The 26,050-nt window shown below is 38.5% G+C and overlaps 1 protein-coding gene across 6 annotated transcripts in view; it reads left to right on the top strand.

Moving 5' to 3' along the window:
* scai (suppressor of cancer cell invasion) overlaps positions 1 to 25,523 on the top strand; it is a 36,378-nt gene extending 10,855 nt beyond the window's left edge. For 5 of the 6 annotated variants that reach the window (XM_073814678.1, XM_065250123.2, XM_073814677.1 and 2 more), the window contains exons 3-17: positions 6,445 to 6,540; positions 6,669 to 6,755; positions 6,845 to 6,943; positions 7,059 to 7,155; positions 8,923 to 9,021; positions 9,213 to 9,365; positions 9,582 to 9,722; positions 9,884 to 9,985; positions 13,903 to 13,981; positions 14,869 to 14,968; positions 15,109 to 15,190; positions 15,614 to 15,686; positions 16,486 to 16,659; positions 16,812 to 16,912; positions 20,387 to 25,523. In XM_073814678.1, the coding sequence (XP_073670779.1) occupies positions 6,445 to 6,540; positions 6,669 to 6,755; positions 6,845 to 6,943; positions 7,059 to 7,155; positions 8,923 to 9,021; positions 9,213 to 9,365; positions 9,582 to 9,722; positions 9,884 to 9,985; positions 13,903 to 13,981; positions 14,869 to 14,968; positions 15,109 to 15,190; positions 15,614 to 15,686; positions 16,486 to 16,659; positions 16,812 to 16,912; positions 20,387 to 20,533 (1,630 nt within the window). In that variant the 3' untranslated portion in view covers positions 20,534 to 25,523. The remainder of the gene's footprint in view (positions 1 to 6,444; positions 6,541 to 6,668; positions 6,756 to 6,844; positions 6,944 to 7,058; positions 7,156 to 8,922; positions 9,022 to 9,212; positions 9,366 to 9,581; positions 9,723 to 9,883; positions 9,986 to 13,902; positions 13,982 to 14,868; positions 14,969 to 15,108; positions 15,191 to 15,613; positions 15,687 to 16,485; positions 16,660 to 16,811; positions 16,913 to 20,386) is intronic. The other variant, XM_073814679.1, reaches the window with a different exon arrangement.
* The last annotated feature ends 527 nt before the right edge of the window (positions 25,524 to 26,050 follow it).

Genomic DNA, 26,050 nt, shown 5'->3' with positions numbered 1-26,050 from the left:
TTTGTAAATCTGGCCCATAATGTGTTGTCCCTAACTAGACACATCTCTGTGTTATTATTGGAACAACATATGTTGTCCCTTATATTTACTTGAACACACAATCAACACAAAATGACATAATGTGTTAAAATAACACATTGGGGCAGGGGCAGTTTCCCAGACAGGGCTTATTCTAGTCCCTGACTAAAATGTGTGTTTGAGCTGCCTTAATTTACAAACACCTTGTATTTATATATCTTAAAACATATCAGTGCCATTGTTATGACTTAAGGTACACACCAATATTGTTTTTTGTAAGGTAGTTTTAAAAAAATGTCCTAATATAACTAGTGCCTAGTCCTGGATAAATCTAAACCCTGTCCGGGAAACCACCCCATAATATGTTAAATAGGATAGCACAAAACAATGTGTAAAAAATTAACGCATTTTTTTTAGAGTGCTTACAAGATAAGTTTAAAATAAGCTTTAAAATGAATTTTGTTTGTCATTGCTTGATTGTCTTGCACAAATAATTTCCTGTGACGCTACTTACCAATAGTCGAAAAACTGAATATGAGAACTTGAATTTCATACCTTAATAACAGCATGTGTCCACAGCAACTGCAGCATCAACTAGAACTAGATGTTTGCTGTTAGGCCACACCCTATTGCCCTGTTTCTCAATGCTAATTAGGCTGTCTAACCAGTAGCGGCCTACTTCTGTATTTGACGCTTAGCAACACCCAGAAGAGTTGAGTAATGAAACAGCTATTATTAATTGGTCTCATTTCCTTACCTAACACTTTCCCTACTTGATAGCTCTCTCACCGTCTCTGGTCTTTCCTTTATTGAACAAACTTTATGTGACTGTAATGGCGGGTTGACATTCATACATTTACATCTGTAAATCATGATGCATTGTTTATTTTAGAAGTGTGGTGTGTCCCAAGAACTGGGTTACCAGCACATTTTTAAACCAGATGTACAGACACCAGTTTGTTTGTGGATTGGGAGTTTTTAAATATGCAGTGACCCAGAGAACACTCTTAAATGTAAAGGTGCTTTACAATGCAATAGAAGAACCATTTCTGGCTGAATGGTTCTATAAACCTTTAAGATCTTAAGATCTGAAGACAATACATATTGGCCAATATATGCATTGTAAACTTAACAAACGTTTTTATTTCTTTTTTTAATTATTTGCTTGATTGTGTTTGTGCTTAAACTACATCCCACTTCCTTTTGTATAAGGGAATTCATATATAAGGAGCTCAGATGCAAAACCCGCTAAAAGCCATCTCCATTAAAAATGAGATAATGATATTATTAACCGAATGCTCTTGGCACATATTATATGTTCATCAAATACTTTAGCTTCAAATCTGCTTAATCTCTGACCTCAGGTTTTCAGAAATATAGTTTTGTTTGCTGAATTCTCTAAAAGTAGTGGTGTAACGGATCGCCTCGCATGCGATTCACGAATTAATATGCATAGCTAAATAGGAAAAGTTATCAGTTGCACATGTTTCGAAGGCTTGGAAATCTTAATACTCAAGTGATTTAAAAAATGTAACCGCAAAAAGGTGCTAAAGTGATTTTTCTGTACGCACAGACGCACATGCATCCAATCAGGAGTGATCATCCCTATGCCCTTTAAAGATGATAACTCTTGATGTGTAAACTTTAGAGAGAGTTGCGCTACTGTGTTTCATTCTGTAGTTAATTAAAATACATTTGGTGAATATAGCACTGAAAAGCAACACAATTTTCACTTTATGTGGAGTGACTCTTTGGATGCATCTCCTTCCCGAAGCGCCGCTTGGAATTCATTCTTTGTCTGTGTGGGTACGTGCATTTAAGTGAGGCCGCTTCACTATTTCACTGCTCAGACATGACAGACCCCGTTTCTTCTGAGCCTGTTGTGGACGAGCACACCGCTGATCCTTCTTGTACATTGCAAACCCCTTCACAAGGCATTTGCCTGTACGAGCGCTGTGCCATTGGCTGTTTACTTCAGTAGACATCATTTCTTGGATTACACTGAATTACGTTCCAGCACGTCATGAGGCGTCTATGTATATAATGTCTATGGCTTGTTGTTCCAACTTGGCTATCAGCCAAAACAGAAAGTAAACATTACCCTTAACGTCTGTGGTTCATGTAACATGTATTGCTCTATGGAATAATCAGCGGAGGGGCTGCGGTACTGGAATTCCTTATCGGGAATTCATGTTAGTTATGTTGGGCTTAGTGACGCAGTCAGTGACGTTCTGCCCTCCATTCTTCAATTACACGGCAGCCTAGTTCACAGCACGCAGTATGTAACTGACACTCGGCGCACGTGTGGCAAGCTGTTACTACGTATTTCAGAGAGTCCAGAGATTGTGACTGTGCATTAAAGTACGTGTGGGATGGAACGGCTTGTACAGCTGCTACTATCTAGGCAAGCCATTGCTAGACATGTTTTATGGGTCCCAACACCCCGATCATTTGGCAGTGTTTACCCTCTTTACCCCCTTTACCCCTGTGGTACGGGCATTCCCAAATCTTATTTCTCTATAACGGGATTCCACTTTTATTTGACATCAGACCACCCAAGCTGGTGCGGTCACATTGCATTTTCACATACATCGAGTCCAAAGATTGTGACTGCATCGAAGTACATGCCTGACGAGTGGGATAGAACGGCTTGTACAGCTTCTACTATCTCATCCTAGATGCACAGTTTAGCGCACTTATGGCGGTACTTTATGATATGGTTTGTTTAGCCTCACACATGTTTTCCGGCCACAGCACTATGTCATCTAAAAGTGGGCAGCTGTGTATCATACTCCTGGATAGGGGTGTCCTCGACTAAGGATTTACATATTCGAATCAGAATTTTCGAATCTTTCCATAGTCGACCGATAGTCGAATCATCTATGTTTGTGTGCATGGGTTAGGAGGGGGCCAGACCAGGTACAAATTGGTAACTTTTATTTTCTTTCACAAGCAGCACACATAAACAACTGTCTGATAAAGTGACCAAAACTGTCTTTCAAGTAATAAACGAAGACAAAACTGAGGATGCATTTATATTTTTTAAGGTAAAATGTAAGGCAACATTTGTTTAATTATTCCTAATAACATTTTAAAGCCACGATCTACAGAATATCACACAAAAATACATTTTGATAACTAAACCTAAAAAAATAACAAAGGTGATCCTGCCTTGGAAACTCCGGCTACAATTAAGTGTTTTTATTTAATTTGGAGATAGCGCGACAAAGCAGTCATGACCAAAAAAACCCGACAAATGAGAAATGACAAATAATTTGTGATTGTGACTGTAAATGATAAAAACTAATCTTTATTTACAATTCATTAAACGTTAATTTATAACAAGAAAAACACTGAAATTAATGATTTTATAGACACTACGCGTTATTATTTAGCACAGAAATACCTGCTTGCTTGCTTTGACTTTGATCATCTCTGTATTCACTTTAGATACAGAAAGACCGGATGATATTATTTATTTCAGGAATCTCTTTGCTATCATTTGAAAGTGAACACCGACTGACCATAATATTAAATCACAAGAAAGACATTCGTGTCAGGCAGAAATAGGTTCGGTGCAGATACTAGTTTCCGTTTCATCACCGAAATAAAAAAAACGGCTTACCTGTTTTGTAGTTTAACTTTAAGATAGACAATATAACCACTCTGTTTTAAATACATTTTAAAAACTTATACTCGTCAGAACAACCGTTTTTTAATGTTTAGTTTGATGAACTCCTAAATATGAGACGCAGAGCACCTAACCCGTTCGGCTAAATTACATGCGCAAGCATGGCCAGCACGCAATAACGCAACATCGATACAACGAAAAGCTATCCAAAATTTACATACTTAAATTAGATCGGAATTTACGTTTATAATAAATACAATTTTTTAAATAAAATAAGGTCAGAAGTAACAAAGTGCAGAACAAATATGCAAAATGCCTCAAGTGCACGGAAACAAAACACAAGCCAAATAGTTAAATCAGATAACCCAAAGTGATTTATAAATAAAATAAAATATAGAAATTATTAAAAGAACGAAAGTCATAGTTTAATTTGCCAGCTTGTCTTTTAAATGTCGAAACAAAGAGGCAAGGCTTTATTAACATAGAGACCTCTTATGGACGTGAAGCCCGGTCACAGGGGTTGTTGGATTTATTAACGCATTTTAAAAATATTTATTGAAAGCTGCTACTTCACATATTATTTGCAGCATTATCATAATATGCAGTATATTAATATATTGTGAGAAAGCTGTTATATGTGAAATCAGATAATGTGTGCACCCATACGGCCAAAATTGAATGATCCTCATTTCATAACACATCTGCGACGATTTGACTATGAGATTGGTAGTCGAATCAGGCTTCTCCTATCGATGCATCGAATCTTCGACTATTCGGGGTCACCCCTACTCCTGGATGAGTGAGTGTGCTGGAGAGTGTGCTGACTGTCCGCAGGCCCATTCTTTTTCTTAAAGTGATTTTACCTGTGTTTGTGGGCATAGGAGGACGGTCTGCACGGCAGATATACGACATGCTTGGTTGGAGTTCGGACTCGGGCTCGATGTGAGCCTGTCTCTCTCAGAAGCGCTCACTAGTTGTTTGTCTGCTTTGAGCCTTTCCACCCGAGGCACTGTTGTGCTGGCGATGGCACCCCTAGTATGCCACACACTACCCTCCCATCAGCATTGTTAGGTGCTCAGATGTGATTTTCCAGCAAAGTCCTCTAAGTGCATGGACTGAATGGAATTGAATGAACGATAACACTTGCACGAAGGAACGCTGAGAGCGGAGAAGCGCCCGACGTCATTCGCGTCTTTCCATTGTCCAATCAAATGAGGGGAGAGGCGGGCCTTACGTTGTGGTGAGGGAAGTTTACAGTTGCTTTGAAGAACCGTACTACACTCGCTCACTCTCTCCTGCGTGTTTGTGCAACTCTCATCCTTGCGTTTCGAAGCGTTTAAAGCGCGGTTGGTGTGACTAGCCCCTTAGAGGGTTTAACAATACATAAGATCTTTGTATTGTAAGCCTCACTTGAGTCTCAAGGTACATTTATGTTTGTTATTTGGAATTCTGTTTAAAAAAATGTTGGCTTCATTTGTTACTATCAAACAGTCCCAGGTAAACTGATATTGTAGCCCTTTCTGGAGTAACTATCAATATAACATAATAATCAAAACTCTCTTGGCTCAACAGTCACAATATTGCTCACCTCCACTACGTCTGACCTCTTCTTCTTCCTAAAAAACAAACACAACAAAACAACACACACATCATCCTTTCCTCGTCCTTTCCAGCCTTCCCTGGTTTACAGGTCTGTCCCTGGCTGTGCTCTGCCAGTGAATCAGTCTTGTGAGTATTAATACTGTCAGTGAGGATGAGAAATTAATGGTGCATAGAGTGAAATTAAAGCCTTGCCTAATGATGGCACCTATCTGCTTCCTGACCTTGTCTCTCGGATCCCAGAAGGCCACCAGGGTGAACCATAAATCTCACACAACATCTCTGTAATCTTACAGGGTGTGTGATGAATGATGAATGCTTGTTATGAATGGAAGCTGTGGAGTTGCAGATATAATGTGCAGTAGTGTGTGTGTATGTGCGCTGGGTGTAACTAAAGTGCATGAATGAAATGAGTTGTAATTGCTTTGTACGTGTCACTGTGTGTGTTTTTGGGTGTACCTTAACTCCCCTTACATTTTTTTAAATAAATGATGGTTTATAAAGGGCACATGGCCTCAACTGTAATTGTGCATGAGCACTTGTGCTTGTAAACGAGGACCTTTGCATTTACCTGCTGCATTCACAACTCCTCTTTTTTCCCAATCCCTGCTTCTGTTGTCATAGCAACCCTCTGATGATGACAATAGGGCCTAGACTAAATTTTTTTTTTGGGGGGGGAGCACAGGTGGAAAAGAAATAGAGAGGCAAGGGAGGGAGAGAACACAAAAACGCTACTTCTCCATCTGATTGTCACAGCTTCTCAAATTCCTTCAAGTCATGGGCACTATGACTCACCACAACTCGGCCCAAACTCTCACCCACTCACAATTTCTAACTCCATCTCTTTCTGATTGATCCTTATTTGCATGTCATCTCCCCATCGTCGTGAAGATGCTAATGAAGTGCACAACAAACGTGACCAGGTGTATGTCAAGGTGCCGTGAGAGAAATTGCTTACAAAATGCCTTTCGCATGTGGGTACAATGTAAGGGTGTACACGACATGATGTAACATCTGCAGCATATGGGAATAGATGATCTGAATGTAGAATGAACTTGTTTATGCTCCTGATTGATTTTGATCCTAATTTGCTCTGGAGGTTTGTGCCTAAACCTTCTTTGAGGAGCAGTCAATAAAGAAAATGTACTACTAGGCTGAATTTGAATGTTTCTTTGTGTTTTTGCTTGATCCTGCAGGGATTTGCCTCAGTATGGACACAAGCAGTGGCAGTCTTATTTCGGCCGAACATTTGATGTGTATACCAAGCTATGGAAGTTTCAGCAGCAGCACAGGTCAGCCATGCATAAAAGATCTGTTAGGGAAACCGAATGTCTGCCAAAAATCTTTCTTTTGATAGTTCGTGTACAGTGACATTATCGACAGGCAATCTTTTAACTATGCTTGTGTTACTGGAGAATAGACAAGTCCTGGACAACCGGTATGGTCTCAAAAGGTGGCAAATAGGCGAGGTTGCCTCAAAAATTGGCCAGCTGTACTACCATTACTAGTAAGAATCCTTTAGACATATCTATTTTATAGCCTGAATCAGACACACCTGAAGATTTTCATTCACATTTTTTATTTCTTCTCTTTAAGCCTCCGCACTTCGGAAACAAGCTACTTAAATGAAGCCTTTTCTTTCTATTCGGCCATTCGCCAACGATCGTATTATCACCAAGTCAACAAAGAAGACAGGTAAAAGGAAACTATAGAGCTTGATGCTGATAGGATATATATTATGTTGTGTGAAGTTCTTCAAATGAAATAGGCAAATAGTAAAAATCCTAAATGAACTCTTCTCTCCTGGCAGGCCAGAGCTGGTGGTTAAAAAGCTGAGGTATTACGCTCGGTTTATCGTTGTTTGTCTATTGCTCAATAAGATGGACCTGGTCAAAGTGTTGGTCAAGGTAAGTCATGGACAGAAGACCAGATAGATTTGACTAGATATTCAGATTCTCAGCAAATCATATCCATGCCTTAACAGGTTTGACGTTTGGCACCATTTCAGATATAACTCTTACACATTTTTTGGAAGTTCCTGTATTTATTATTGTTTAATATAAGATCTAGTGCCTATTGATGAATATCAGTCATGTGACCTTTTACGTCATGCCTGTTGCCATCTTGAGTACCTACCGAGTACCAGTAGGCTACTGACAAGTATTGGCTAGCTTGCTACGATTTATGGATTTCTTATCTTTTACTATCTATGATTCTTACGGATACGGGAAATGGCTACGAAAGACAACATTTTGCGCCTCGAAGGCATTAAAAGAAACGCTACTTAAAAAAAATCTTGGTTAGGGTGTGATGCCTACTTAATCCCTGATGCGTTCTTCCAGCCGCTGCTACCGAACTACCACTATTTTTACAACACTAAGAAGCCACGACACAACATGAAACTTTGCTCAAAGTATCAACTGGATCTTTACACATGAACGCGAGCATTGAGAACATTGTTTGTGTACACAGAGTTTACTAAAAAAAAAGGTTTTGAACATTTGACTTTGGCTGTTATGGTGTCCGTTCGCCAACTTTGCCAGACATAAAGAATCAATTTCCCAATGCGAATGAATCTCATATGAGGCTCCTTTTTCAACTAAAAGGTCAATATTGTTTTTCACTTAGGAAAAAACAACGAATTATCCGTGCATTTATATAGAACTATGCTTTAGCAGCTATCCATCTTTACTCTCCTCCCTCCTTACGTCACATTCGGAGATCAATACATCTTGACTGGCAAGATGGCGGCGAGCGGACACCAAAACAACCAAAGGCAGTTGTTCAAAACCTTTTTTTTAATAAACTTTTTGTACACAAACAATGTTCTCAATGCTCGAGTTCACGTGTAGAGACACAGGTGATACCTTGAGCAAAGAACCATGTTGTGTCGAGCCTTCTTATGGCGCTTTTCCATTGCATAGTACCCCACGGGTTGGTTTAGTTTGGGTTGGGTCAGCTTACTTTTGGGAGCTTTTCCATTGGGTGCAGTACGTAGTACCCAATACTTTTTTTCGTACCACCTCGGTTGGGGTTCCAAGCGACCCGAGCTGATACCAAACGTGACGTGAAAACACTGTAGATCACTGATTGGTCTGAGAGAATCGTCACTATGCGTCATCGCTATAATGTAATTAGCTTTACCTTGTACTGCTAGCTTGCGCTGCCTCGAGCAAACATGTTGTCATCTGTGCTCTGCTATAAGTTCCCAAACTCCATTTTAACAACGAAAAACATCCACAGATTGAGAATCAGGGACACCATAACAGTTTTTTCCAAACTTGCAGTCTGTGGCGGAACATTCACGACGAGCACGTCAGCATTATATATGCTTAAAGGCAACTTCAATGAGGCTCAGCGGAGCGCGTCGTCGTCGTCTGACGACGCCACGGGTGTTTGAGCAGAAACTGTCATGTGAGACAGAGGTTTCTAACCACGCCAAAGTGAGGTGAGCTGACCCGACCCAAACTAAACTAAACCGTGGGGTACTATGCAATGGAAAAGCGCCATTAGTGTCGTATAAATAGCGATTTTGATGCTCACAACATAAAGAAGGCATAGCTTCTAGTTCTTTTGCGACCACTTCAGGTACTCAAAATGGCGGAAGACAAGTTTGAGATGTGAGTGACGTCAGCTGATATTCATGAATAAGTCATTTATTTGTCTTTCTGCAGGAGCTTTCTGATGAAATTGAGGACTACACCCAGCGCTTCAATACAGAAGACCAGCTGGAGTGGAACCTGGTGCTGCAGGAAGTTGCTGCTTTTGTGGAGGTGAGTGCACATTTTGGTTACCATCATTATTGTAAAATGCACATGACATGAAGCAATTTTGCTTTCTCACTGGGACACATTTTTGAGACTAAACAAAATGTAGCTTATGAAAATGAGATTTAGTACATACTTTATGAATCCCTATGCTGTTGATATTTTAGTTTACAGGACTTGTTTTTCTACTTACATAGGCAGATCCACTTATGATCCTAAATGATGACAACGGTGTGGTGGTCATATCCAATCGGCTACAGGAAGGGGGCGTGCCCTCGCTTGAACAGGGCATGGTGGTTGGCCAGCTCACCTTGGCAGATGCGCTCATCATTGGCAACTGTAACAATCAGGTGGGCGTACAGTTACATCTCTGTTGTGAAGCACCTAGCAGGCTGAACAAGTTACATAACACCAATTTCAACCAGCGCTTTATTATGTAAATGAAGACACTTAAAAGGTAGACACTTGAAACATATGTGGGGCACACATCATGCATTGTACACTGCACAATAACAGTTATTAGTCTTATATTTTTATATTTTCTATGCTTTGCTGTCTTTACGCAGGTGAAGTTTAGTGAGCTGACCATCGATATGTTTCGTATGCTTCAAGCTCTCGAAAGGGAACCGGTGAACTTGGCCACGCAAAGCTCCAAGCCAGGGACACTTGTAAGAGAAGACTCTTACACTCTCCCTGTCACTCTCTATGTTGAGTGTTTCTGAGTATTTTCACCCTTCTTCATTCACTGTTCCAGTATTTTACCTTTATCAGTCTTGCCTGCTCTCTGCGTCTCTCTATCACTCTCTCACTCATTTATCTCTCTGTGTCTCTCTATCCCTCTCTCACTCATTTATCTCTCTCATTATAGGAGCCCAATGAAAAGCCGGCCAAGCGAGAGAATCCTCATAAATATCTCCTCTACAAACCAACCTTCAGCCAGCTTTACACTTTCCTGTCTGCCTCTTTCAAGGTTTGGCTGATGTCATTGCCTATTTTTAGCACATGTCAAATGGCTATTTCCATCCAGTTTTAACACTATACCAAAGACCTTGTAGATTCAAAAGTTTACAGAACCCATCAAATCAAAACAGGATCCAAGTATTTATGACTCAACTTGCACTGAGATCTTTGTCCAATCAGATGCGTATATATATCACCTACTACAACTGAATATAAAGTAGGTCTATGGCTGTGATGTAACTAAAGCTTATTGCTTATTTCTAAAATAAAATACATCACAGGACAGATAGATTAATATGTAGATCCTCTGTATAATTCAAGAGGCACAAATACATTACAAAAGAAGTATTGTGGTATGGTAGGGACTGAGTGACATCTAATTTCTGGCAATGCATAAGTGTGTGTGTGCATGGCTTACAACAGGGGTGTTAATGTGTTACTATCCTCTCTGCCTGTTGCTCTGTTGCAGTGTAGCACCTCATGAGCGTGAGGAAATCCCACACACATGACTCAGAGCGTTACGCTTGCTACATAGCATTTCACTTTTAGCTCTCTGACACCCCTATTTTTAACCTCCTTTCCATCTTGCTTCTTTTTTTGTTTTTGTAATGGCAAATAATTGTTAGATACTTTTTTACTATTTCCTGTCATTAGTTATAGCAGTGTCTCTAACCTTGTGTCATCTGTACCTCCATAAGCCCATGTAAATGCCCAAAGTAACCTTTCAACACCATACCAGGAATGGGTTTGGCTTAGCTCATGCGTTATTGAGTATCATTTTAGTATTATTATTAATAGAATTTAAATGGTTATTACAATGATTCAGGTTTTAACTTAAAACAATCACATCTGTGGGTGAAAAACAAGCTCACCAAGTACCTTCCACACACCTATTGAGATCCCTTAAAGTTATGACAGTACTGGTGGAAATTATAGATTTTTTGCCACGCTGAGATAAACTTAAAGGTGTAACTTTTAGAAGGATCTCTTGACAGAAATGCAATATAACATACATAACTATATTATAAGTGGTGTATAAAGACCTTACAAAATGAACTGTTATGTTTTTATTACCTTACATGGAAGTCACCGCCATGTTTTTACAGTAGCCCTTAAAGCAACACTATGTAGTTTCCATGTAAAAATGACTTACAGCTCCCCCATGTGGTTGAAAAGTGCAACAGTGCCTGGTATCAGACACTCTTCTGCAGGCAGGGGGAGGGGCGGGGCTGTGAGGCTGCCCAAGTTGCAGCAACAGTACAATTTGTCCAGTTAAAAGTTGTTCTATCCCTGAAATAATTTTAGAGACATTATTTAACTGTAAAAAAACTACATAGTGTTGCTTTAATGGACAAACTGTTTTAGATTGCGTTTTGTCGCTACGTTGTCTCAGACGATGGCGTTTTTGTCTTGTGGAGGTTACCGTAGCTTCACTATGTGTTTCAAGCGGGGTGAGCTATGGACTAAGCGGTTGGTTGCAATTTACAGTCTCTGCAGTCGATGCCACTAAAATAACACTTTAGGATTTTTAAAAGGGCACCAATGGTCCAATTCAAGTTTTTACATTTCCTTTGGTGTGTAAGTGTGTATTATTACATGTTAACGATATGCAAAAGGTATAAACCCCAAAGTAAACGATGACGCAAGATATCATCTCCAACAAAAATCTCCTTTCTTGGACTACAACAAACACTCGGATTGTAGGCAACAGTTTACTTCCTTGGATTGGTGTTGTAGACAAGACCGACATTATCATAATTCCTCCCGCTTTTTGACTCACATCATGTCAATTAACTCCTGTTAGCAATGCATTGTTAGCGAATCTTTCAAACATGGTAAGGAGCGTCACATTTCTGGCTGATGTCAGAGGTATTCAGGCCAATCACAACGTACAGATTAGCTAATCTGGCCAATTAGGGACACAATGCTTTTCAAAGCGATGAGTTTTGCACAAAATCTGTGCCTTTCAGGAAGAGAGTGAAATCTGGAGCTACAAAAAATGTACAGTATGTGGAAAAAATTTGTTTTTTGAACCATAAATCACGCAAACACATTGTATTATACCAAATACACAAAATAACAGTTTTTTAGCAGTGAAATAGGTGCCCTTTAAAACCTTATATTGTAAAACATGAATGCCAAAGAAGCTCAACAAGTATAAAATATCAATCACAAGTAAATACTGTAACAATAACCTACAGGTCTTAACAATGCAAAATCGAAAACTTTCGAGCTACCCACTTGAACCTGCTTATGTATGCAAACCTGAATCACAAAGGTATTCGGTGTGTGTGTGTCCCTATGCGCAAAGATTTTTGGTCTTAAATGTTGTTTTTTTAACATAGCTTGAAATAGGTTATTAGTGTCAAGGATATTATTGAGACGGTCTGACTGTGTACCACTGAGCATGTTGCTGAATGCAATAATTAAACTCTCCGCGACACTGCTTTTCTTTTTTACTATTGTGAATGATCTGAATTTATATGCTGATTCAGTATATGGATTTTTCTGTCCTGCTTCTCGAAGGTTTTCATTTTTCTTTCTAATATTGATAAGGAGTCCCCAACAACAGGGTTAAATGCATGCAAGGCCAAAAAAACTTTAAAATATAACTTTAATATTACCCCATTTTTCAGAGATCCCCAAACGATTCGTGTGAAGCCGTTCCAAGATTCATTCTGCCTAAACCCTACCTTTCAGGAGGCTACTCTGCTCTGATTGGTCAACTGACACAGTGTGCGCACAGTCCAACAACAGTGCAACATGCATTGACCGAGTGCTAACATGACTTACTGACAAGACATTAGAGTTTGAAAACCGACATCAATACACATCATTTATCATTAATCCAAGTTATAAAAACAACGATAGACACTCATGTAAGCAAGTATGTAAGCTAACCGGGCCACAGCTAAACAGCAAGCAGTAACTGCAACATACATTAGCCGATTGTTTACGCGACTTTCTGATAAGACATTCAGTCCTTCCAGTAAAATTAATTTTTTGTGATTGTTGCGGGCAAAGATACTTGATCTTGTGGCACATTCTCTTAAAAAATGCGGTAAAATATGCGGGATATTTATCCAATTTATGCAATGAAATTGCGGGAAGTTACAAAAATTGCGAGAACTTGCAAAAACTGTTTGCAGCTTTTCAGTGATATTCACGTCTTATAATCACGTCACTTCATAACGTTCCCATGGCAACACGGGACATGGCTGCGCTTGTGTGAAGTAAATGCAAAAAAAATTTACTTTCTGCTTAGATCAATGTGATTTTTGCTATGAAAATGTGGGGATTATGAAAGCCCCGCATATTTTGTGCATGGAAATTTGCAATTTATTCTGCGAAAATGTGGCATATTTGACGCATAAATATGCAGACTTTGGCTGATTATGTGTTGAATCGTGTGATTGCATAATCGCGTTTTTCTGGAGGGACTGGACATTGCAGTAAACTAGGCATTCAGAATACTTGGTGGGGAAATAAACGCATAACGTAATAATCATACTTACATGTTGTGGTTAGGAAACACATGTTGGTCCAAATAAATGGGTACTGAACTATCTTTCATGGCTAAACATTTCGCAAATCCCACCTTGAAAAAGTCATTTTAACCACTGATTCTTTACATCTTCATCCTTTGGTTGTAAAAACAACACAAACTTGCCGGAGTGTCTGTGGGCAGGTCAGAGTTTCTGTTTCTCGTGGGCAAGACTGTAGGCGGAGATTATGCAAAGTATTGCCTTCATTGGTTCAGAGTCGACTCCCTACTTTTAGAAGCCAATAACTTTCATTTTTCACTTTTTGGGTCAACAACTTTGCACATGGCTTACATGGATGGACAGCTACATGACACACTTCAATAAATGTAATTTTTGATACTGAATCTGACTGGCTCTTTAACATTTGTTCGTTTTTTGATAGGAGCTGCCAGCCAATAGCGTTCTGCTGCTGTATTTATCTGCCACTGGAGTTTTCCCTAATGGACGCTCGGAGTGTGAAGGTATGCATGTGCTCTGGTCTGTTTTGCTTTGTTTGACATCACTGGTAGAATACAGTTTAATATTACCCACGATCAGTCTCGCAAACACTGTACAAGTGCATGTGGTAAAATATGTCACATAGCTCTTCTACTCCATGCAGGGCACAGATTAAGCAAGTTAACATGTTTCATGATAACTATGCAGTAACAAATGCTCCTGTCACAGGTTTCATTTCGTTCATGTAATTTACTCTCTATAAAACTGCCCTCCCAGGCTCTTCTACCAAATCTCCTTTTATACTTCTGTTTCCATCCCTCTTGTTTTACAGTATGCTCTCACCCTGTATGTTTATCATACTGTCTCTCCCACACAATGATTACATCACAGCTCCGCATTTCAGGTCCTGTAAAAGAAATATTCTGGGTTAAATAGGCCTACACCTTTTCAACAGCATCTGTGGCATGTTGTTTATTACCTTGGAGATTTAATTCATCCGTCAATTTGTTCACACAAAACCACACATGCAGTGATGTATTGCAATTAGGGGAAATGTACAGCACTGGACATAATTGGTCTCACTTTTTTAAAAGTGTAACCAGAACATGCAAACCCTGTACGTTTTAGCATGAGACTGGTGTAAATCTAACACACATGGCAAATACACCCATCTCAGATAAATCACTTGAAAAGGACAGGATGGTGAAAAGATTTCAACTAGACATATCTCCAGGAGCAAAATTAAACATTTCTCATGTACGCCCTCCATTTATGTCTCCAGTGCATTTATACAACATCGGAAGGATTATGTTCACCATTTCCCATGATGCTTCGCTGTGAAGAATAATCAATATGGAGTGAGAGCTGTCTTGACATTGTTATATCACATTTCACATGTATTTAATGGCAGGACCTTATGACTTTGGAGGCGTCCTGACCAATACTAACCGAGATGTTGTGAACGGTGAAATGGTGCAGAAGAGGAACCAGGCACAAAAAGAGATGCACTGGTAAGCTTACGCTTCATATATCACTGTCATCCGTTTTACAATAGCCTACATAGAGACTAACATGCGCTTAGCCCAAGTTTTAGCGTTAAGGTGTTTTTAACGCGTGCATGTGCATGCATGCTCCAATGTGTGTTTTCCAGCCTCCACCCAGGAGACCTATTCCCCTTTACCAGGAAACCTCTGTTTATCATTGTAGACTCATCTAACAGCACAGCTTATAAGGTGAGTGTGACATTAACTATCTCTCCCGCTCTCTCTCTCTTTGTCATATACTTGCATTTCTTTTATCATTGCACCATTCTGTGACATCGTGAGCCCATCCATTATTCAAGAGCAGCCATGTGGTTGCTCTATAAATAAGATCAGGCGCCATAAGAATAGTCAGCAGTAATGGGGGTCTTGAAAAATGAGAGACTGCTATGTTTTGTCTCTTCTCACAGACTGATTTGATCACTCTTTGTTAAAAGTTTTTGTCCCTCAGATGGTTTTGTGTTCGGTTTGATGCTCGGTTCAGTATTGGAGCGCCCTCTTGTGTACATTTGTAAAATGTTCACCATTCAACAATTGTGTGCTTGCCCGTAAATGTAATGTTTATTTTTTGACTCCCAACTATAATATTTTGACTTCTTACTGTTTTTTTAACAGAATTTTTCTAATCTGTTTGGCCAGCCACTGGTATGCTTGCTGTCCCCTACTGTATATCCGAAGAGCATGCAAGGTCTGTTCTTTATTTCATTTATCAATAATAGCCAAAATGTTTATATATTAAATAATTAAATTAGGGCTGTCAAACGATTAATCGCATAAAAACAAAATAAATATTTGTTTGCAAAATATATGTGTGTGTGTGTGTGTGTGTGTGTGTGTGTGTGTGTGTGTGTATATATATATATATAAACACAATACACACACACACTTTTGTTTTGTATGCGATTAATCATTTGACAGCCCTAATTTAAATATTTAAATTTAATTTAACAATTTTTTCCCTTTGGGATGCAATTTGTTGCAAAATATGTTATTATTATTATTGAACTGGTAGTTCTGATTGGATAAATCATGATTAAAACCACTGTGGGGGCGGCACAGTGGGTAGCACTGTTGCCTCACAGCAAGAAGGTCCCAGGCTGGGTCAGGTGGCCTTTCTGTGTGGAGCTCGCATGTTCTCCCTGTGTCAGTGTGGGTTTACTCCGGGTACTCCGGTTTCTTCCCACAGGCCAAAAACATGCACATTAGGCAAATTGGAGATGCTAAACTGTCCCTCCCCCAACCTGTGTATGAATTAACCAGTTCTCGCCATGAATATAGCCATAGATGCTGGAATGGCATAAAGAAAGAAAGAAAGAAAGAAAATCACTGTAAAAACGTTTTAGCCACTTAAGTCCATAGGTTACATCTAAACAGTACAATTGTTTTATTTTTAAAAAAAATAATGGTGAAATTATTTTACAGTTTTTTTAATTTGTATTATTTATTGTTTAATTTTAACTATTTTTATTACTGTTACTTGCCTGCAGATCAATCTCAGCGTGGGAGTTTGTTTACTCTCTTCCTCTACAACCCCCTCATGGGCTTCCTGTCTGTCTGTGGACTGACCAGCATGCGCTATGGATTGTGGGAAAAGGCCCAGGAACTCCTGCGGAAGGTTTTCCATGACATCGGCCAAATGATCACCGGTTCACGAGTCATAGGTAATGCCAGCAGGCACCCTCACCCCTAGAAAAACACTCTGGGCCTGTTTGTTTGTGCATTTTTAATGCTTTTATGGGTTTTTATACGTAAAATGCTGTAAATGGTCAGACCAGTGGACCCAATAGCTCGATTCCTGTTGGCTGCCTTTCAGATCAAGCCTATCTGCAGTTTTATGGAGACGAGTTTCTGCGTCTGCTAATGATCCGCTTTGTGTTCTGCTGCACCACGCTTAGACTACACAAGCTCTTCCGGGTAAGACCGCAATGATACACATTTTTATATATTATAATAAACATCAATGAATTATAGTATTATAGCAACAAGTAATCTTATGAACCAGACTCATAATTTGTTAACATGTTTAATGCAGTCACAGAAATAGAATGCAGGTGTGGTTTGTTTGGGTCATTAAAGGACTATTACTATGTTCTTACCTCAACTTAGACAAATTAATACATAACTATCTTTTATCAATGAGTAGTTACACAAGTAAGTATGGTGGCACAAAATAAAACATGGCGATTTTTAAGCAGATAAAAAAGTTAGAGGTTGAAGTGCTGCAACGTAAGTGCTCTTCCGCCATACAATATAGTTCTCATTGTTTATACGCTTAAAAATCAGCATGATATATTTTGTGCCACCATACTTGTGTAACTACTCATGTTACAATCTTTAAATAGGGAACATATGGAAGTGTTTGGTGGCTTTTTAATTCATCCCTGTTTGGATCTTAAGGAATGAATGTTGCTAGGCTTCATGCTAACACATTCACAACGCGCTGTACAAAGATTAAGTGCATGCATTGAAAAAAGATAGATATGTATTAATTTGTCTAAGTTGAGGTAAGAATATAATAAAATATAAAAAAACGGTGATGTTTTCCCTTAAGAACATGGAAAATAACAAAGCTTAATGCAAATAATGAGTTTTTCAGGGTCTTTTACTTTCACTTCTAGTTGTTGTGGAAAGTTAAAATAATTCTGATTGACAAAAAATTTTTCTTCTTAACTCACATGGGTGATTCTCGCGAAATTAGACTTATGAGGTGTCATGAAATATTTTGATAAAAAAGTAAATGCAAAGTAAGGGTATCAAAATTGAAGTTACAAACATCTTTTCATGTATTATTTTACACATTTTTCAAATGACATCATAAAACCAATTTTGTTTTTTTTTTCACATTTAAAGGAGACATATCATGCTAAATCCACTTTCTTGGCTCTTAAATGCATTTTGTTGTATATTTGTAGTGTTTATAAGTAGATAAAAGTTGAAATTAGTCTCTTCAGGTGCTTTGTTGATATCTTTATATTCTGTTTTGGTCATATTTTCCAACCGGTTCTGATTTTTCTATTATCTATTACGTTTTTTGAACAAATACGTCACAGTATTTGCAGCGGAACTGCTAAATAAGGACATCGACTTCCAGCCCAACACTACGAGCAATCCGCCATTTTATATTTCTCGCTGCGATATTGTAGTCCAAGCTCAAGGATGCAGAAGTTACGAGAGCGTAAGAAATGTACTCACATCTGTGGGTAAAGTCATTTTTGTGTGCCCGAGGCACTTTAAGGATAACTACTTCACCAATCTCCGCCAGTATAAAGAAGGATTTGCCGATAGACTTCGTCTGATTGAGGGGTCAATTACTTCTTTCTTTGGAGACGACGAGCAGAGCACTTCGGTAAGCAGTTTATAACTTAAAGTAAAAAAGTAAAGTACACGGTGGTCATGGTTTAGCAGTGCTGTTTCTCACTCCGAAGGCTGCAGCCTGCGGAGATCGCTTTTGGGCATCAAGCCTGGTTTAAGTTAACTGAGCATCACATTTGCAAGTCATGAGCATATTACAACAACTTACGATTAACTAAGAATAATAGTAAACTTTATAATTGTTAATATTCTGAAATAAGACCGTCTTGATGACGTATGCAGCCTAGATATGCGACCTCCGGAGGCTGCAGCCTCACACCATTGCGATACCTCCATATGAAGACGTTGTTCTGCAGGTTCGTCGTCTTCATTTTCCTCTCAGTACGTTTCCGACTCTGGCGCGAACATATAAGGCTGGATGGACAAGTCTTCCGTTGTTGACATTTTGTGAATAACGAGTAAATAAAAAGTTTCTGTGCAGCTAGATAATCGTATCTCTGCTATAAAACTACAAAAATGGCCGAACGGGGTGGAGTTTAACCGAGTGTCACCTCTGCAACCTGGAGAGGGGGCAGGGTATGATGTGCATTTAAAAAGACAGTACCAAAACGAGTTGCTCTCAGATGCACATCAGAAAAGGGGTAGAAAGGGGGCCTGTGGGGCTATAATAATGAGGAATTCAGACCCAAGCATTGCAGTTTCGCTTTACATAGACCACAAATAGATGATTTATATGTAAAAAGGACAGATTTAAAAGCATGATATGTCTGCTTTAAGGGGTCAATTTTCATTACCGCAATGTGTCCATGACTGGATTTGGGTTCTTTGACATGGAAATATTTATAATTATATAATCTAAAAAATCTTCAGCTTCAGTGCATGTTATACTATAAACATTTACAGTAAAGAAACATGTGGTATTTGGTGATTATAGATAAATGTAGAGACAATAATAAAGAATATAAATGTGTCCAAGACCAATTTTCTCATCCTCCGCAACAATTTTCAATCATTGTTTAAGCCCTCAAGGAACTAACATTTTCAAAAAAAAAAAAAAAATGTTGGAAGGGACATAATTAACTGTGACACTCAAGATGGCTACCAGGTAAGCAGTTCTTATTTTTCTCTCCAGATAAAAGTTGAAATTCTGTTTGTCATAGTACCTAGACAACTTTTTAGTTCTCATTACCGAAACATGAGTTTGTAAATGCATATATTTAATGTAATATCATGTTGCCATCATTTTTTGCCATCATATTAATAATTCTATAGGAAATATTTTTTAAATCCTCTAAAAATAATGGTTATAGTTCAGACCTTAATCTTATATGTGCAAAAAAAATTGGCTTCAAGGGTTTTTTAAAAATTCTTAATCTGGATTTCGTGAGAATCACCCTTATTTAACGGATATTCATTGAGATTATGAAAACTGCAGCAATATTTATATATATGCGATATAGCATAAACATCAAATCAAACAAGTAAATGATTTTCAAGCTAGAATTTTTTGAAACTGCAAATTAGGCCTATCAAACGATTTGTGTATGTTTGAGTATATAAATTATATAATATGTATATATAAATAACATAAATGCATATCCCATATAAATGTGTATGTATGTATGTATGTATAGATAATAATTACACACAGTACACACACACATAAATTATAAAAACTTTTTTTGGTCTGATTAATGGCAAATAATTGTTTGACAGCCTACTTTGAATGCCTAAACCTGTCAGATAAGTAAAATGAATCAAGCATTTACATGTAAATACATGCATTTGGCAGACACTTTTATCCAAAGCGACTTACACTGTGTTACAAGGTATACATTTATCAGTACAGTTCAGTTTGTGTCCCTTGGGAATCAAACCATGACCTCTTGCGCCGCTAAGGCAATGCTCCACCAATTGAATTGAGTTACTATGTATATTATCAACATCATTTATCAATGTAATGTCATTGCAAAGACAAATCTATTTAATAACAATCTGAGTAGAGATTGTGGATGTCTTTTGGAAAAAACAAACTTTGACATTAAATGAGAAACCATTCTCTGTGTTTTCTTACAGGAAGCGAGAAGTTTTCCAGAATCCTACCCACCGCTGCCTAAACAGGAGATGGTGGAGAGCAGCCTTCTACAGAAACATGTGCTGGAGTTGGCAGCCATGTTGGACGTGCAAAACCTTTTCTCTGATGGCATGTTGGATAACTATTGACCACATGGTGGCACCAGGCCAATTTATGCACATACACATGCTCATACACTCACACATACACAAGTTGTACTGTAGGTAGTTTCTTCTGAATAAACTTGGGTGTTTAACCTACTCTAAACATTTAGATCTAGATAGTTTAAGAACTATTCAAGAGAAATGTTTCATCTTTCTGGGCAGATATTTGCATTCACATAAATGTATATATTTTAAGAAATGACACAAGCCCAGAGCGTTGCTCCCTCCCAGCATACAGGAGAACATGTTGATTTTATACATACATGCATGTACTGTATGAGGGCAGGCACATGGACGTTCAGACCTGTTGAGGGCAGCTATCACAGTTACTGAAGGTCAATAGAGAGCACAAGGTAACAATGCTAAAAAAAGAAGCATTACAGAATGTGAATGGGAAACATTTTTTATGTTAATAGGTGTAATTACAGGGAAATTCTTCCAAAATGAGCCTCTGGCCTTGGCAAAACACATTTCGAAAAAGGAAGATTGTTTTTCCTCCTTAACACTTTGCCTCTGCAACGTTTACACTTTTTCCATAGGAAGCGTGCTGCATGTTTGCATTTTCGGTTCTGCTCCGATCTTTTATACGTCTTGCCTTTTTTGTTTGATTTTTGTCCGTTAACATTCCTTCGTTTTTCTGATTTTTCTGCGGATTTTAGACTGGCCTTTTAACGGAGGTTCACCATGCCTCTTTAGGGTCATTTTGGCCATCCGCTGTCTCTCAATTAATCGCTACGTCCTAAACAGGATCTCTGTCAACAGTTTTTAAAAACGAGATTGTTTTTTAGCATGCCTCAGTAGTGTGGTAAACCCATACTTACATAGCTAATGTAATAACCTTATGTCTTATTCCATGTCTGCAGTGGACACCAATAGCCAACAAAGTTGTCTTTTATAACGTCACAAAGACGTACATGATAATTTTCCTGTACATAGGTAAAAATTTGTGTACATATATATCTCTCTCTCTATATATATGTATAGTCCTAAGCAGTTAATGTGATGCAGAGAAGTGTGTCTGTCTGGGTTGTTCGTCGTGGCAGATCTGTGAAAAGATGACCCCTGCATGTGACAGGGGCAGTGTTCTTGTGTCGAATTTGTGAATGGACCATGCCACTGTCTCAATCCCGCAGTCAGATGACATTCCAACATTCACTTGCAGAAGAGCTCCTCCTTTACAATCCATCCATGTCAAGGACGATGGATGTCTTCTTGAGTTTAATAAGAAGAATTGATGTGTTTTGTTTGTTTCATTACATCACAATGATAATGTTGATGATAATGGTTACAATAATAGCCTTGCACTTTACTTGCACTATTTAAGTTTGACTTTGATGTTATATTTATTGTGCTTTTGGTAAGAGGCATGTCTGATCATTCCATTATGTCACACTTGTCCGAGAGTGGCAAGAAGCTTTTTCTAGATTGAAAATGGCACACAATAAGGCTTTGAAAAATATCACAGTCATCACGGTTTACTATCCCCCCACAGTTCGATTGTGGCCAATCAAATGGGACCAAAAGATTCTTGCATGTGGAGAGCACAAGGTCCCATAGACTAATGTAATACCTTCTCATCTCTCTCGCCTTTAGTGCGGCAACTCGACCCTTGTCATTGAATCACGTTTGTATTTTTGCATGTTTGCAAGATTAAATATAATCCAAATATAGCTGCTTCCACTAACGTATTTTTCGAAGAATACCCCGCTTACGAAAAAGAGAGAAGTTTGCCGAACAAATCACTGCCAAACGGAATCAACATTTACATGGATTTTCCACTGCCCAAATTATGCAGACAATTGTGTTCTCTCGCAGGCACAGATTGTTTTACGGCCTAGCTCTTTATTTGGTTTGCCAAAAGCAAGAGATGAGCAGGGAAACAGATGGTGAATGCCACGGTTTCCTCTCTTTCGAGTCTGCTGACCATGACTGGTTAACCATTGAATGTTTTTGCCTTGTTTTATTTAATTTGTGTTAGTAATACAAGTGGGTTGATTTAATGTCTCGACATTCTCTAAATTACCCTGTAAATTCTTGCTGAGGTTGTCATTGTGTAGTGCTATGTTCACAGCCTCCCTTTAAAATAAGAGCACAGGGACAAATAAGAAGCACTTACAGTATGCATGAAATGCACCACAAGAATTTACCAATCTTGGATTTAGGACAAAAATGCAACACATTTTTGATATGTAGAAATTATTTTATCTTGAGTGCTTTCTAACCAGGACATAATCTGATTTCTGTAGATGCAGATGTTAGTTATCTCTGCTTTATTTTAATGCCACAGTTAATCACTTTAACAGCCATGATTTGAAGGAACAGACAAAATGTACATTTGTGTATTTTTAATTTTTTTTTATTGTAATCATCATGGTTTGTGGGGCCATATCTAAGGTGTAGTACGGGTGATTTCTACCAGTTCCTGCTGTTGTCGTGGGGAACATTTTCAAAAGTGATGTAATGGTCAGAATACTCTTTCTTTATAAGTTAAGGGGTTCTAGAGTTGCTAGTGGAACATACTTGCATTGTCCAGTTGTCATGTGTTTTTAATCATTTAAATGTTTTGTCTTATCTGTTGCCAAATTATATTTGATGTTTGTTGTTAAATGCAGAAAAAAGAACAATGAAGAAATGTGATGATACCAAACCATGCAAGCTTTTTGTTTTTAAGAATGCTATTTAAGAACATTAAAAAGTTATGACTGTTTTGCTTAACTTTTGGTGTGCCTTTAATCGCGTTTATTCTACTTTCATTCCACGTAGGATAGTTTTTATTTTAGCAAATCAAATAAGGAGAATTCAGCCTAAAGTCTCTTAAAAGGTGCAATGTGGGACTTTTAGAAGAATCTGCAGAAATGTAATATAATAAATATAACTATATTAAACGAACAGTATGTAGGATTGTGGTCAAAACTGGTACTGCAATCACAAAGCTTGTGGCTAAAACTGGTACTGCAATCTCACAACTGGTTGCCAATACCCAACAGGACAACATAAACATCAGTTGAGGGCTGCAACTCCACTTTTAAAATGACAATATCCTGAACAGACCACTGTTGCCAGTGATATAAGTATTTGAAATGAAAATGATTTATTAATGTCTAGTGACATATCAGGGCCATTTTATGATTAATTGATATACATTTCTTACATACTGTTCCTTTAAATATAACAGTGGTGTATATAGCAGATGTCTTCATGGGTCCACACCCGAGTGGGTTTGGGTCTAGAAGTTTCATGTGTGCCTCTGACACGAGTCGGGTATAATATTAGCAGCCTTTGGTAATTTAAAATGAATGTGTTTTTGCTGAACGGGTCCAAACTATCTCGCGTCAGTCCTTTTCCAACCTCTCTTCTGTTTGTCAAGAGCGCTTGCGACATCGTGTTGCTGGCAGTAGGTTAATTTTCATTGAGCCAGACATGTCAATCAATTTTGAATGCACATTTGAGCGGTTCCGATCTCTCTAATGAAGCCAATACGGAAGTGACTTAAACTGCAATTCATCGACTGGCCGCTTGAGGCTGGCTCCAAAAGGGAGTCAATTCCCATAGACATCCATGTTAAAATGCCCAACTTTACAGTAGAAAATAATATGTTTACAGCCTGGTACAAAAAGTGTTTTTGGTCTATATATCTAATTTTGCCCTTCATGACAACTGTGAGGGGGGTGAATTTTTTTGTAACTCGTCCGTTTAAATGATATTAAGTCTTAAAGTTCTGCATAATTGAGGGTGTGGCCGCTTGAGTGACAGTTGAACCGCCACTGCTGTCACTAGAGTCGAGCTAGGGCGGGGGTGGTTTCAGCAACCAGCCACCTCAGCTTCACCCATGTCCCGCTTCTTTACCCATTTTCGGGTTTTTCGTAAGTGATTCGCTGTGATGCACGGCCAAGATGGTGACAGCAGGCAATGCCTACTTTAAGCTTCAAAAACGATCTCCACAAATTAATGGGTGACATCACGGACACTACGTCCATATTTTTTTTACAGTCTATGGTGGTAACCTTGGTGTCGTTGTCAGACAACAAATGAAAATAAATGGAGCAGCTGGCCACTTTCAATTATATTTTAGTAAATCTGAATTGATTAAGCAAAAATCGAGGCAGCAAAGATTTTTTTACAGTGTAATGATATTGGACCCACTAACTTTTTATATTATTTAGCGCATTGGTTTGTTCCATAGCACATAGTTCACTTGTCAGAGCACCGTCAGTCAAATCCATTCCACTAGAGGAATTCCATAATAAATTAAACTCTGTTACTTGACTTTTTTCGCTGCTGTTTTCTCAAATCCATTCCACTTGACTCATTTAGAGTCCATATAATTAAACTCCATTTCGTGTTTTCACTCCTTTTGCCAACTGTACTCCTGCCAAACAACAAGGTAAGCAAAGCTTTTAGGCTACAAAAGCAACTGTTTAATTAAAAAATACAGAAAATGGCATCTCCCAGTAAATGCTTGGACCCACCCACATTTTGGTGTGTTGTGATACGCCAGCAGGTGACAAATCAGCAGGACGTTTAGAGAGAATAAAGCCATCTTAAAACATTGATCATTTTCTAAACAAAAAAGTATAGTACTACATCTAATAATTATACATAAATAAATCAGTTTTTTACCGATGCAAAATATGTTAGAAACGATACATTGCGATGCAAATGCTAATCTGTTTTTAAACCGGTGCATCACACCGCTAATTTTTTATGCCGATGCACAGAGCAAATCGGGGAATCTTCCCGTTCCCACTAAATGGACAAACTGATCAATAGATCGCGTTTTGTTACTGTCGTCTCAGATGATGGCATGATTGTCCTGTGGCGGCTACCGAAGCTTTACTATGCATTACAAAAGGAGGGGTGAGCTGTGGACTGGGCCAGTGGTTGCAATTCACAGTCTCGCCATTAGAGACCGCTAAAAGTCCTACATTGCACCGCTAATCAAAATATACGATTATGAGCTTTAATCTTTGATCTCAGTCAAAGCAGAAAAACATTTATAGATCTATCGATGTATAGAGCTATTATTGTAGATGAATATGACTCCTGGTCCTTCATTCCAGCCTGTAGTGAGATTACTGAGGTATCCCAGAGGCACTGGTTTTGACATGATACAAGTTATCAGTGGCACATCCTTTAAAGGAATAGTCTACTCATTTTCAATATTAAAATATGTTATTACCTTAACTAAGAAGAGTTGATACATCCCTCTATCATCTTAGTGCGTGCACGTAAGCACTGGGGCGCGCTGCGACACTTCGATAGCATTTAGCTTAGCCCCATTAATTCAATGGTACCACTTAGAGATAAAATTAGAAGTGACCAAACACATCAACGTTTTTCCTATTTAAGACGAGTAGTTATACGAGCAAGTTTGGTGGTACAAAATAAAACGTAGCACTTATTCGCCTGAAAAATCCGCTCCCCTTCTCCCTTTAATAATGGGAGAGGGAGGGTGTTACTGCGCCGAGTTGAACTACTCCCATAAGTGCTGTTCCGCCATAC

This window comes from Paramisgurnus dabryanus, chromosome 5 (assembly GCF_030506205.2).
Source record: "Paramisgurnus dabryanus chromosome 5, PD_genome_1.1, whole genome shotgun sequence".
Taxonomy (NCBI): Eukaryota; Metazoa; Chordata; class Actinopteri; order Cypriniformes; family Cobitidae; genus Paramisgurnus; species Paramisgurnus dabryanus.
This window is presented reverse-complemented; position numbering and strand designations above follow the sequence as displayed.